This window comes from Chiloscyllium punctatum, chromosome 3 (genome assembly GCF_047496795.1).
Source record: "Chiloscyllium punctatum isolate Juve2018m chromosome 3, sChiPun1.3, whole genome shotgun sequence".
Lineage (NCBI taxonomy): Eukaryota > Metazoa > Chordata > Chondrichthyes > Orectolobiformes > Hemiscylliidae > Chiloscyllium > Chiloscyllium punctatum.
Genome location: NC_092741.1, coordinates 14,198,158 through 14,212,065, shown reverse-complemented (window position 1 = coordinate 14,212,065; position 13,908 = coordinate 14,198,158). Strand labels below are relative to the sequence as shown.

The following is a 13,908-nucleotide window of genomic DNA, read 5'->3' as shown; positions in this document are numbered from 1 at the left end:
TGTCTGGTCTGCACTCTATCTGGAGTGTGGACTGCAATCTATGTGAGGTCTGGTCTGCACTCTGTCTTGAGTGTGAACTGCAGTGTATCTGACCTCTGGTCTGCACTCTATCTGGAGTGTGGACTGCAGTCTATCTGACGTCTAGTCTGCACTCTGTCTGGAGTATGGACTGCAGTCTATCTGACGTCTAGTCTGCACTCTATCTGGAGTGTGGACTGCAGTCTGTCTGAGATCTGGTCTGCATTCTACCGGGAGTGTGGACTGCAATCTATCTGAGGTCTGGTCTGCACTCTATCTGGAGTGTGGACTGCAGTCTTTCTGGGGTCTCATCTGCTATCAGTCTAGAGTGTGGACTGCAGTCTATTTGAGGTCTGGTCTGCACTCTCTCTGGAGTGTGGACTGCAATCTCTGTGAGGTCTGGTCTGCACTCTGTCTTGAGTGTGAACTGCAGTCTGTCTGAAGTCTGATCTGCAATCAGTCTAAAGTGAGAACTGCAGTCTGTCTGATGTCTGGTCTGCGCTCTATTTGGAATGTGAATCGCAGTCTATCTAAGGTCTGGTCTATACTATATCTGGAGTGTGAACTGCAGTCTATCTGAGGTCTGATCTGCACTCTATCTGAGGTCTGGTCAGCACTCTGCCTGGAGTGTAAACTGAAGACTACCTGAGGTCTGGTCTGCACTGTGTCTGGAGTGTGAACTGCACTTTATCTGGAGTGTGGGCTGAAAACTGTCTGGAGTGTGGACTGCAATCTATGTGAGGTCTGGTCTGCACTCTGTCTGGAGTGTGAACTGCAGTCTTTCTGACGTCTAGTCTGCACTCTATCTGGACTGTGGACTGCAGTCTATCTGAGGTCTGTTCTGCACTCTATCTGGAGTGTGGACTGCAGTCTATCTGACGTCTGATCTGCACTCTAATGGAGTGCAGACTGGATTATATGTGTGGTCTGGTCTGCACTCTGTCTGGAGTGTGGACTGCAGTCTATCTGAGGTCTGGTCTGCACTCTATCTGAAGTGGGAACTGAGTGTATCTGAGGATTTGTCTGCACTCTATCTGGAGTGTGAACTGCACTCTTTCTGGAGTGTGGACTGCAGTATATCTGAGGTCTGGTCTGCACTCTATCTGGAGTGTGGACTGTTACCACAGGCAACAGAACTACAATCATATTCCAGACCAGCTGCTTCTGAGCAGAAAAGTTCTTGGTACTGTCCACAGGAATATAGTGCCCATTCTTTGCCACACAGACAGGAATCTAACCTCTAGCGAGGCATCGCTTAGTCTTGGGGCCACCTTTCATAGAACATAGAACATAGTACATAGAACAATACAGCACAGAACAGGCCCTTTGGCCCATGATGTTGTGCCGAACTTCTAATCTAGATTAAGCACCCATCCATGTACCTATCCAAATGCTACTTAAAGGTCGCCAATGATTCTGACTCTACCACTCCCACGGGCAGCGCATTCCATGCCCCCACCACTCTCTGGGTAAAGAACCCACCCCTGACATCTCCCCTATACCTTCCACCCTTCACCTTAAATTTATGTCCCCTTTCATTTCCTTTTTTTTCTTATTTATGATTTCTGTCATTGCGACTTATAAAACTTTTCACTGTATTTTTTTTTGTCAAAATACACATGGCAATAAATTGCTATTCTAGTCAGTAAACATATGTCCTCTCTGAACATCTCTGAGGAAGCAACTATCGCAGGCACCAATGAAGCTTTCGGCTTGCACTGAGTGAAGGGTGCCGGGGTGACCTTTAAATGCAGCATCGAAACCTACAACCCTGAAAGATCTGGTTGGGAGCCCAAACTTCTGACCTGAACCACTCCATGTGATTCAAGATTTAACATATGCCCGTGAAATGAGCTGGAAAGTGCTGAGGCACATGACAATACTTACTCTGGGTCACAGTGAAGGTTACAACTTGTAAGATATCCAATGTCATTCATTCTTGCCAAATTGGAAGATCCTAGTCTATATCTTTATTATATCGGTATTTTATGAAACATGAATTCAATTTTCGTTTTATTTTCTTAAAATTCTAATATTCCCTTTTTTCAGCTTCACCAATGGTTTGACTGGAATCAGTTTCCTCCAGTTGATATTACAAGTTGTTTTAAGTGATTGTTATTTTGAAAGTGATTTCTATACAAACCTTATCAGCATTACGGGAAGCCACTGCTAGTTCCTTTTCTTTTCCTGCTAGTTCTTTTGCGAGAAGCGCTACTGATTCAGTTGCCTCCATGAGCTTGGAAAGACCTGCAATCATGTGTTCAATCTGGTTAAAGTCAAATCCTCCTCACAAGTTTTCTTTTTTTTTGACTTACTCGAATTAAGGCTTGTAATGGAAATGTTTTCATAGAACCACAGAATTGTTATGGTGTAGAAGAGGGACATTCAGCCTATAGTGCCTGCACTAACTCTTCAAGCGAGAAATATTACCTCCTGCCAATCTCCTACTTTTTCACCATCCCCTTGTGCATTATTTCTACCAAACTAACCATCCAATGCCCGCTTGAATGCCTTAATTGAACCTGACTCCATAAATTTCCAGGAAGTACATTCCATCCCATAACTAATCACTGAGTGCAAAACATTTTTCTCACATTACCCTTGCTTTTGCACATCGCTTTAAATCTATGCCCACATTCTTGTTGTTTCTGTGAGTAGGAATATATTTTCCCGACCTTCTCGGTCTTGCACCCTCATGGTTTTGAAAACCTCTGTTAAATCTTCTCTCAGCCTTTTTCCCTTCAAGGTGAACAGTGCCAACTTCTTCAATTTAATGTATATTAAAGCGTTTCTCATTCTGAAATCATTTTAGTAATTGCTTCTGCACTGTCTCCAATGCATTTATATCTTTCCTATGATGTGGCAACTATACACAATATTCCAGCTGAGGTCCAATAAGTGTCTTCTCCAAGTTCAACATCACTTCCATGCCCTTGTACTCTATGTCCCCATTATAAGAAAGCTGAGGATAAGATATGCTTTATTAACTGCTCTCTCCAATTGTCTTGCCATCTTCAATTATCTGTGCACATATATACCTCAGGTCTCTTTGTTCCTCACCACTTTAGAATTGTACCCCTATTTTATATTGTTTTTCAATGTTCTATTGATCAAAGTGCATCACCTCACAATACTCTGCACTGACCCTCATCTGCTGCATTCCACCCACACACCATGACCTTTTGGAGTTCCACACTATCCTCTGCACAGTTCACAATTCATCCATGTCATCTGCAAACTTTGAAATTGTCCCCTGCACACTAAGATCTAGATCAATAATGTATATCAAGAAAAGCAAACATCCCAAAAACAAAAACACAAGAACATCACTACAAACTTTCCCCCAGCCTGAAAAATATCCATTAAGTTTTACTGTGTTTTTTATCAGTCAGCCAACTTTGAGATTGCTATTGCCCTTTTCATACCATGATCTATAATGTTCCTCTTCAGTCTTCTATGTGACACTGTAACAAACCTTTTTTTGGAAATCGATATATACCACATCAACAGTTTGAAAGATGCTGTCCAAGGAACCTTGTTGAATTTTTGCAGTCCATCTTGCAGATGGTTCACTTTGCTGCTACTGGACATCAACGATAGAGAGAATGCTTTTGGATGTTGTGACAATGAAACAGGCTGCGGTTAGCTTGGATGGCATCAAAGTTCTTGAGTGTTGTTGGAACTGCGCTGTTTCAGGAAAGTGAGGCATACTTCATCACACTCCGACTTGCCACTTGTCGATGTTAAACTTGCTTTGGGGAGGCAGGAGGTGAGTTACTCGCTGCAGATTCCTTCATCTCCACTTGGACCATGCAGTGGTCACTCCTACTAATGCAGTCACTCACTGATACATCTATAGCATCCCTGGGTGTGTTATGACCCACCATTAGGAGAGCCCAGCAGAGGCAGTGGAAAAGTGTTTTAGAGTCAGGAGGGAATTGCCCATTGACTCCAGACTTCCGAAACCCAGACAGTATCAGGTTGAACATGAACAAAAAATAATTTTACTGTTCAACACCTACCTCTCTACCTCCTAGCAGATGTAATGGTACTCCTCCCTGTTAGGAGAAAGTGAGGACTCCTCCATGTTGAACTCCACTTAGCGGAAATACTAAGAGTGGGACTTAAATGTCAGTCAGAGTGGCTCAGAAGCACCACTACTGACTGAACTGGCTGAGATCTAAAGGACATTGCTGCTAGACTGGGTCTGTGCAAGTGATGAAAGAACTGAAAAAAAAAAGGAAATGCACACGCGACTTTATCCTCACCAATCTATCTGTTGCAGATGCACCTATCCATGACAGTATCAGTTGCAGTGTCCAATACACAGTCCTTGCAGAAACAACACCCTTTCTTCAAAGTGAGGATACCTTCTATTGCATTCTATAGCACTACTGCTGTGCTAAATGGGACAGATTTTGAACAAATCTAGTAACTCAAAACTGGGAATCTGTGAGTTACTGTGGGTCAATAGCGGCAGCAGAAGTATATTCAACCACAGTCTGTAACCTCATGGCCCAGCAAATCTGTCACTCTACCACTACACCAGGCCAGGTTCAATGAAGACTGCAGGAGGGCATGCAAAGAGCAACAGCAGGCTGTCAGCTTAGTGAAGTGACAACACACTTGCATGCTAAGTGAGATAAGCAATTAAACAACTCACAAGAGGACAGGTGTGCACAAGTACAGTAAATATGTGCTGAACAAATTAAGTATTACAGATTTCTACACTTTAAGAAGCCCCATCATAGCTTTCTTAAGCAAACTAAATGCATTCTTGCGAGCATTCTAGAACAAATTAGCAAACTGTACACATTGTGGTGGAGATATTTCTTTCCAACTGAGATGACACAGATCTGACACATACAAATTTGTAACAAAAAGAGAAATTGCTGAAGAAACTTCACAGATCTGGAAGCATTTATAGAGAGAAAGCAGAGTTAATATTTTGAGTCCAGTGACGCTTCTTCAGACCTGTCCTGACGAAGGGTAACTGGACTCAAAATGTTAATTCTTCTTTCTCTCCACAGATGCTGCCAGATCTGCTAAGTCTTTTCCAGCAATTTATCTTTTTGTTTTAGGTCTTCAGCTCTGCAGTTCTTTGTTTTATATTAATTACAAATTTGTCCCTGAGTATCTACTTACCCATTTGCATGTGCTCTGCTAGATCATTGATGTTTACATGTTTCTCTTTGTAGACAGTTTTGTAGCTGTTTATAAAGGCAAGATAGGATTTGGGAGTTATATGCGTTCTTCGCCGATATCTGAAAAAAAATCACAAAAATAGCATTTATTGTATTGTTATTTAAAATATATCTCAGAAATAATGAAACATTTGTGTCCTTACAAGTGTACCTGACATCTGTATTGGATTCATAGTGTCATACAACACAGAAACAGGCCCTTTGGCTCATCATGTCTAAGCCAACCAAACTACACTAATCCTGCACATGATCCATAGCCTACTGTGCCCTGGTACTTTGAGCACTCATCCCAGATGTTTCCTAAACGTTGCAATATCACTTTCCTCCACCACCCTCTCAGGCAGTATTTTCCATACATCTCCCATCCTCTGGGTGAAAACATTTTTCCTTAGATCTCCTCTAAAGTACTTGCTCTTCACCTTAAATTTATGCCCTCTGGTCTTAATTATATGGGTGACTGCTGAACCAGAGGACACAGCTTAAAAATACAGGGTAGACCATTTAGGACAGAGATGAAGAGAAATTTCTTCACCCAGAGAGTGGTGGCTGTGCGGACTGCTCTGCCCCAGAGGGCAGTGGAGGCCCAGTCTCTGGATTCATTTAAGAAAGAGTTGGATAGAGCTCTCAAGGATAGAGGAATCAAGGGTGATGGAGATAAGGCAGGAACAGGATACTGATTAAGGATGATCAGCCATGATCATATTGAATGGTGGTGCAGGCTCGAAGGGCAGAATGGCCTACTCCTGCACCTATTGTCTATTGTCTATTGTCTATTCTCATTACCTACTCTGTCTAAACCTCTCATAATTTTGTATATCTCAGTCAGATCCCCTCCTTCATTCTGAAAACAACAAATGCTGGAGATCACAGCAGTTCAGACAGCATCCATGGAGAGACAGCAAACTCATGTTTCAAATCTAGATGACTCTTCTGAAATGTGGAGAAGGCAGCATTTATGCTATTGTTTGGTGGGGGGTGGGTGTGTGTAGAGTGGTGGGGGAGAAAGGATGTTGAGAATTCAGATTAAGTGATCAGATTGTGAGAATAGCAGAGTAGTTGTGTGTCTAACTGCCAAACTGGAAAGAACAGAGTCCCACTGGGTGGGGAAGGGGAGGACATGTTAACAAGCTGAAAGAAAGGGAAGAACTGGTTCACAATTTGAAGGTGTTGGATTCAATATTAAGTCCAGAGGGCAGTAAAGTACCTAGCCTAAGGGTGAGATGTTGTTCTTCCAGTTTGCGCTGTGATTCATTGGAACACCGCAGCCTCACAAACCTTATTGAATTCTTTGAGGATGTGACAAAACACATTGATGAAGGTAGAGCAGTGGATGTGGTGTGCATGGATTTTAGCAAGGCGTTTGATAAGGTTCCCCATGGCCGGCTCATTCAGAAAGTGAGGAGGCATGGGATACAGGGAAATCTTGCTGTCTAGATACAGAATTGGGTGTCCCATAGAACACAGAGGGTGGTGGTAGATGGAAAGTATTCAGCCTGGAGCTTGGTAACCAGTGGTGTTCTGCAGTGATCGGTTCTGGGACCTTTGTTTTTTGTGAGTTTTATAAATGACTTAGATGAGGATATGGAAGGGTGGATTAGTGGGTTTTCCAATGACACAAAAGTTGGTGGAGTGGTAGACAGTGTGGAGGGCTGTTGTTGGTTGCATAAGGGCATTGACAGGATGCAGAACTGGGCTGAGAAGTGCCAGATGGAATTTAACCTGGAAAAGTGTAAAGTGATTCATTTGGGAAGGTCGAATTCAAATGCAGAATACTGGGTTAAAGGCAGGATTCTTGGCAGTGTGGAGGAACAGACGGATCTTGGGGTTCATGTCTATAGATCCCTCAAAGTTGCCACCAAAGTTGATAGAGTTGTCAAGAAGGCATATGGTGTGTTGGCTTTCATTAGTGGGGGGATTGAACTTAAGAGCTGCGAGGCTATGCTGTAGCTTGATAGAGCCCTGGTTAGAGCACACTTGGAACATTGTGTTCAGTTCTGGTCACCTCATTATAGGAAGGATGTGGAAGCTTTAGAGATGGTGCAGGGGATATTTATCAGGATACCAAGGTGAAAGTGAGGATTGCAGATGCTGGAGTCAAGATTAGAGTGGTGCTGGAAAAGCACAGCAGGTCAGGCAGCATCTGAGAAGCAAAAGCCCTTCATCAGGACTAAGGCTGGGAGCCTCCAGGGGGATAGATAAATGGGAGGGGGTGGGGATAGGGAGAAGGTAGCGAAGAGTGCAATAGGTGGATGAGGTGGGGATGAAGATGGTAGGTTGGAGAGGAGGGTGGAGCGGATAGATGGGAAGGAAGATTGGCAGGTAGGACAGGTCATGGGGATGGTGCTGAGCTGGAGAGGTCCAGGAAAGGGTGGAAGGTGTCAGAAATGGTCCAGCTGAATTTAAGGTCAGGATGGAATGTATTGGTGAAGTTGATGAACTGTTCAACCTCCTCCTGGGAGTACAAGGTGGCGCCAATGCAGTCATCAATGTAAGGGAGGAAAAGGTGGGGAGTAGTGCTGGTGTAACTCCAGAAGATGGACTGTTCTACATAACCGACAAAGAGACAGGCATAGCTGGGGCCCATGCTGATGCCCATGGCTACTCCTTTCATTTGGAGAAAATGGAAGGATTCAAAGGAGAAGTTGTTGAGGGTGAGGACCAGTTCAGGTGTAAGTGGGTACTGCAGATACTGGAGATGACTCAAGATTAGAGTGGTGCTGGAAAAGCACAGCAGGCCAGGCAGCATCTGAGGAACAGGAAAATCGACATTTCGGGCCAAAGCCCTTCATCAGGAATGAGGCAGTGAAGAGATAAATGGGAGGGGAGTGGGGATGGGGAGAAGGTAGCTAAGAGTGCAATAGGTGGATGAGGTGGGGATGGAGGTGATAGGTTGGAGAGGAGGGTGGAGCGGATAGGTGGGAAGGAAGATTGGCAGGTAGGACAGGTCATGAGGATGGTGCTGAACTGGGGTACAGTGGGGGGAGGGGAATGAGGAAACTAGTGAAGTCCAGTGAAGCCCTCCCCCCCCCCACTTTACCCCAGTTCCAACCTGCTGGCTCAGCACTATCCTCATGACCTGGCCCACCTGCCAATCTTCCTTCCAACCTATTCGCTCCACCCTCCTCTCCAACCTATCACCTTTATCCCCACCTCCATCCACCTATTGTACTCTCAGCTACCTTCTCCAAAGTCCCACCCCCCTCCCATTTATCTCTCTACCCTGGAGGCTCCCTGCCTCATTCCTGATGAAGGGCTTTGGCCCAAAATGTCAATTTTCCTGCTCCTCAGATGCTGGCTGACCTGTTGTGCTTTTCCAGCACCACTCTAATCTTGAGGACCAGTTCAGCCAAACAAATAAGAGTGTTACTGGAAGGGTACTGGTGGGGATGTTGGGAGAGGAAGAAAAGGAAGGCTTGGAGGCCCTGGTCATGATGGATGAAGGTGTAGAGAGTCTAGATGTCCATGGTGAAGATGAGGCATTGGGGGAAATGGTAGTCTTGGTGGAGGTGGAGGGTGTGGGTAGCGTCCCGAATGTATGTGGGGGGTTCCTGGAACGGGGGATACGACAGTGTCGAAGTAGGTGGAGATGAGTTCGGTGAGATAGGAGCAGGCTGAGATGATGGGTCAGCCATGGTGGTCAGGTTTGTGGATCTTGTGTAGGAGGTAGAATTGGGTGGTATGAGGTTCCTAAATTATGAGGCTGGAGGCTGTGGGTGGGAGATCCTCTGAGATGATGAGGTTATGCGTGGTCTGGGAGATGATGGTTTTGTGAGGGGGGTGTGAGGTCATGGTCAAGGGGGCGGAAGAACGAGGTGTCGTCGAGTTGGTGCCTGGCTTCAGCGATGTAGAGGTCAGTGCGCCAAGCTACCACTGCGACCCCTTTGTCCACTGGGTTGATGGTGAGGTAGGAGTCAGAGCAGAGAGAGTGAAGAGCTGCGCGTTGTGAGGGTGAGAGGTTGGAGTGGGGGAGGGAGTGTGGACAGGTTGAGGCAGTTAATGTCTCGGTGGCAGTTGGAAATAAAAAGGGTGGTTAATAGACTGGCACGGGGTGCCCAGGTTGGATGGGGTGTGGTGGAGGCAGGCAAAGGGGTATTCAGAGGGTGGGTGGGAGTCTTGATGGAAAAAGTAAGCTCAGAGGCAGAGAGGGCAGAAGAAGTGTTCAGCATCATGACGTGTATTGAAATTGTTGATGCATGGACAGAGGGGGATGAAGGTAAGGCCTTTGCTGAAGACTGATTGTCTGTCCTCAGTGAGGGGGAGGTCTGGGGGGCAGTGAAATCTCAGCAGAGCTGGGAGCTAGGACCTGCTTTAGGGCTGGAGCTGGGATTGGGGGTGGAGACTGTAACTGGAGTGAGTGCGGTAGTAGGGGGAATGGGGGTAGAGTCATTTGCGGAAGTAGTGTTTCCCCTTGGGGTTCTGGGGGGCAGGGTCCGGTGGAGGGAGAGAGATTGCCATGCCGTGCCAAGAGATCGCCATGCTGCACCAAGAGGTCACTATATTGGGACAAGAGATTGCCATGCTGGGCCAAGAGATCACTGTGTTGGGCCAAGAGGCCACCATGCTGGGCTAAGAGGTTGCCATGTTGGGCCCTGAGTTTGCCATACTGGGCCAAGAGATCATTATGCTGGGCTGAGAGGTTGTCATGTTGGGCCGTGAGTTTGCCATACTGGGCCGGGAGATCACTGTGTTGGGCCAAAAGGCCACTATGCTGGGCTGAGGGGTTGCCATATTGGGCCATGGGTTTGCAATGCTGGGCTGAGTGATCAATATGTTGGGCTGAGAGGCCGCCATGCTGTGCAGAGATGTTGCCATGTTGGGTCAAGAGTTTGCCATACTGGGCTGAGAGATCACTATGTTGGGCCAAGAGGACGTCATGCTGGGGGCTGAGAGGTTGCCATGTTGAGTCAAGAGTTTGCCATGCTGGGCCAAGAGACCACCATGCTGGTCCGAGATCACCATGGCTGGGCTGAAAGGCTGCCATGCGGTGCTCAGAGGCTGCCATGCTGGTCCAAGAAATCACCACATTGGGCTGAGAGATCGTCATGCTGGGCTGAGAGGCTGCCATGATGGACCAAGGGCCTGCCACGATGGGTTGAGAAGCTGCCATGCTGGGCCAAGAGATCGCCATGCTGGACTGAGAAGTCGCCATGCTGGGTGAAGAGATCACCACGCTGGGCCGAGAGGCTGCCATGCTGAGCTAAGAGGCAGCCGTCCTGGGTTGAGAGGCCACCTCTTGGGTCTGTTCTGAGGCTGTCAGTTGTAAAGCTGAGAGCTCTGAGGCAGCCAGGTCGGAGGCCATAGGGTTAGAGGCCAGGGGCTCTGAGGTCAGGTGCTCAGAAGTCTGGAGGTTGGAGGCCAAAAGATCCTAAGATGGGAGATCAAAGGCCACAGGATTGAAGGCAGGGAGGTTCGAAGTCGGGAGGTTGGAGGCTTGGAAGGCTGGGAAGTTGGAGGCCAGAAATTCCTAGGCTGGGAGGTCCAAGACTGGGTTTTCGGAGGCCGGGAGTTCCAAGGCTGGGATGTCAGAGGCCAGGATGCCAGAGGCTGGGATGTCGGAGGCCAGGCGGTTGGACAACAGAAGGTCAGAGCCTTGGAATTCCTAAGCTGGGAGATCAGAGGTCAGAGGGTCAAAGGCTGGGAATTCCTAGGCCAGAAGAATGGAGGCTGGAAGGCCAGAGGCTGGGAGGTCGGAGGCTAGGAGGTTGGAGGACGCAAGTTTGGAGGCCGAAGTTCCGAGGCTGGCTTTGTTGGAACACAGCAGCAGGCCCAGGATGGAAATGTTAGTGTAAGAGCAAAGAGGTTTATTGCGATGGCAAACAAATAGAAGGTCAGGGTCATTCCTACAAATAGAGTGGTGGTGTTTCATAGAACATAGAACATAGAACATAGAAGAATACAGCGCAATACAGGCCCTTCGGCCCTCGATGTTGCGTCGATCAAAGCCCACCTAACCTACACTAACCCACTATCCTCCATATACCTATCCAATGCCCGCTTAAATACCCATAAAGAGGGAGAGTCCACCACTGCTACTGGCAGGGCATTCCATGAACTTACGACTCGCTGAGTGAAGAACCTACCCCTAACATCAGTCCTATATCTACCCCCCTTAATTTAAAGCTATGCCCCCTTGTAATAGCTGACTCCATACGTGGGAAAAGGTTCTCACTGTCAACCCTATCTAACCCCCTAATCATCTTGTACACCTCTATCAAGTCACCCCTAAACCTTCTTTTCTCCAATGAAAACAACCCCAAGTGCCTCAGCCTTTCCTCATAGGATCTTCCTACCATACCAGGCAACATCCTGGTAAACTTCCTCTGCACCCGTTCCAGTGCCTCCACATCCTTCCTATAGTATGGCGACCAAAACTGCACACAATACTCCAGATGAGGCCGCACCAGAGTCTTATACAACTGCAACATGACCTCAGGACTCCGGAACTCAATTCCTCTACCAATAAAAGCCAGTACGCCATATGCCTTCTTCACTGCACTATTTACCTGGGTGGCAACTTTCAGAGATCTGTGTACGTGGACACCAAGATCCCTCTGCTCTTCCACACTACCAAGTATCCGACCATTAGCCCAGTATATATTAGTGTGTGACAAGTATGAATGAGTTTCACAGTTTCTTCCAGTGCTATAAAGTGCTGCTGTCTGTTAGCTAATATCACCAAGACCAGGGGGTTGTGGGACAACTAGGGCTGCAATTGCTTTATGGCATAAGAGCACAGGGATGACTCAAAAGTCGTGTTGAAGGTCAGTCACTGGAATTGTTTAATGTGTTAAGGCTTTACTTACAGCATCTGAATAGAAATCTTTCAGCTGGAGTGCTGTGTGCGAGCCCCGTTTACATGATGTAAAGGGCTTTACAAAGCAAAGTACTCCAGTGCTTATATCATCTTCTCCATCGATTTCTAAGATATACCAAAATGTAATGAGAACCATTTCATGGTTACCTTCATTGTCAATAACTTGTGTTTGTCAAAGATTGTAATAATATATTTGTCAACCCTTGTAATTGTTCATGTTCATAAAAGGGAATAATTGTTCATAAAAGGGAAATAGTTAAATTAATCATATTGTGTAGTCTTTGTATCAAGAAATATCATTGAAAAATTAACTGTCCTGAAGAACATACCTCTGAAAATAGTCCTCACATGTTTGATAAACCCTGTCATGAAACAAACCCATTGTTGCTACAAGCTGGGTTTTGACCTCGGCTGAGCAGGCGATGTAAAAACCAGAAAGGAAATAGTTTGAGACAGCCACCAATGCCTCTCTGGGCCAGCGACTGAACCAATCCATTGTGCAACCAGAGATCAGACCGGGGAACTTCAGTGCACGTGATCGAAACTTTTCACCAACCTAGCACCAAAACATAAAGAGTAGTTGGCTTAGAAATCAACAAACAAAACTCAACACATTGTGCAATAAAACATTCACCCTTCAGAAGCAAAGATAAAAATAAACGTACCCATATCTTGAACAACTGTTTCTGATTGTTTCACATGAATGAATTCTATAATAATTTCATTAATGATTCTGATAAAATGCAATTTACTTGAATTGTGTAAGCACCACTATCAGCAGGTTCTGAATTCCCTGCTTCCATGATATTGTGCTTTTGCTTTAATGATACTTTGCTTCAATTCACTAATGCTAGTAATCTAATCTAATTCATTAATACTTGAAGAAAATAGATCAGATTTGTGTTAATTAGATCACACCAGAATGCTAGGGGTACATTGGATAATTCTTGAAGGTGAGTGAATAGTCCATGTTTTCTCCTCAAGTTACAGGGGACATGCAAAATTTGTTCTGCTATTTTCAAAGATAGCTGCATGTAACGAAGAGTCCCCCATTGGTTAATGGCTGTGCGTTTTAGTGAAAGGTCTGATATCATAATTGCGTAGAGTATTAAAAGGAAATTTGTATCTCAGAAATGCAAAATGTTTCATGCAATGGCAGCAAGTGAGAAACCTTTTTTACTGCTCGAGGAATATAAGACGAGAAAACATCATTGAAAAATTGGGAGCTGTGAAGTGAAATTATGAGCCACTTTTATATACAAAAGACTGTAGATATTTGAATTTTTTTTCTGAAAATGTTAGTTTATATCAATTTAATTGCTCACTATAAGTTGGAGATTTCTGTTAACCTGGTATAGTAAAGGGAGATTGGACATATGCATGTGTATGAAGATAGATGACAGATCAGTCATGGGGGAGAGTTGTAAAGTTTGCTGCTGTGGATTTGTAGGTGAGGAGGCCATAAAATTCTGAGGCTAACTTTCCACCATCCACTCACCTGTCTCTAAGCTGGCAATGATTTTACAGGAAATGGAAAAGGCTGAGAACATCCCTCCTTCCCTCCCTCTGTAAGCTCGATTGAAATACTTAAATGGCCAAATAGTGGTCACGTAAGGACAACTTCCTGTCTGGGCACAGTTCTTCTGAGATGGGTAAGCCATGAGAAGCAGCAGTAGGCTCCCAATGACTTTTTTTGTGGTGTAGTGGGAAACTTTATCATCGGAAAACTGATGCTAATTGCATTAAATTGTGGAATAGGCTCAAAAGATTGAATCATGTACTTTGGTTCTGACAGCAATCTTCTCTGAAGGAAAGATAGCAAATTGCAAAATTGACTCCATGATTTCTTCAACAAAGTGAAACTCAGTTAAT

At 45.4% G+C, this 13,908-nt stretch overlaps 1 protein-coding gene across 1 annotated transcript in view; it reads right to left on the bottom strand.

The window, feature by feature from the left end:
- Positions 1 to 13,908, bottom strand: part of LOC140453945 (dynein axonemal heavy chain 8-like) — a 1,117,430-nt gene that overhangs the window by 220,160 nt on the left and 883,362 nt on the right. Inside the window, exons 65-67 of the mRNA XM_072548819.1 lie at positions 12,366 to 12,592; positions 5,164 to 5,282; positions 2,162 to 2,265 (exon numbers count right to left, since the gene is read on the bottom strand). Coding sequence (XP_072404920.1) covers positions 2,162 to 2,265; positions 5,164 to 5,282; positions 12,366 to 12,592 — 450 coding nt within the window. The remainder of the gene's footprint in view (positions 1 to 2,161; positions 2,266 to 5,163; positions 5,283 to 12,365; positions 12,593 to 13,908) is intronic.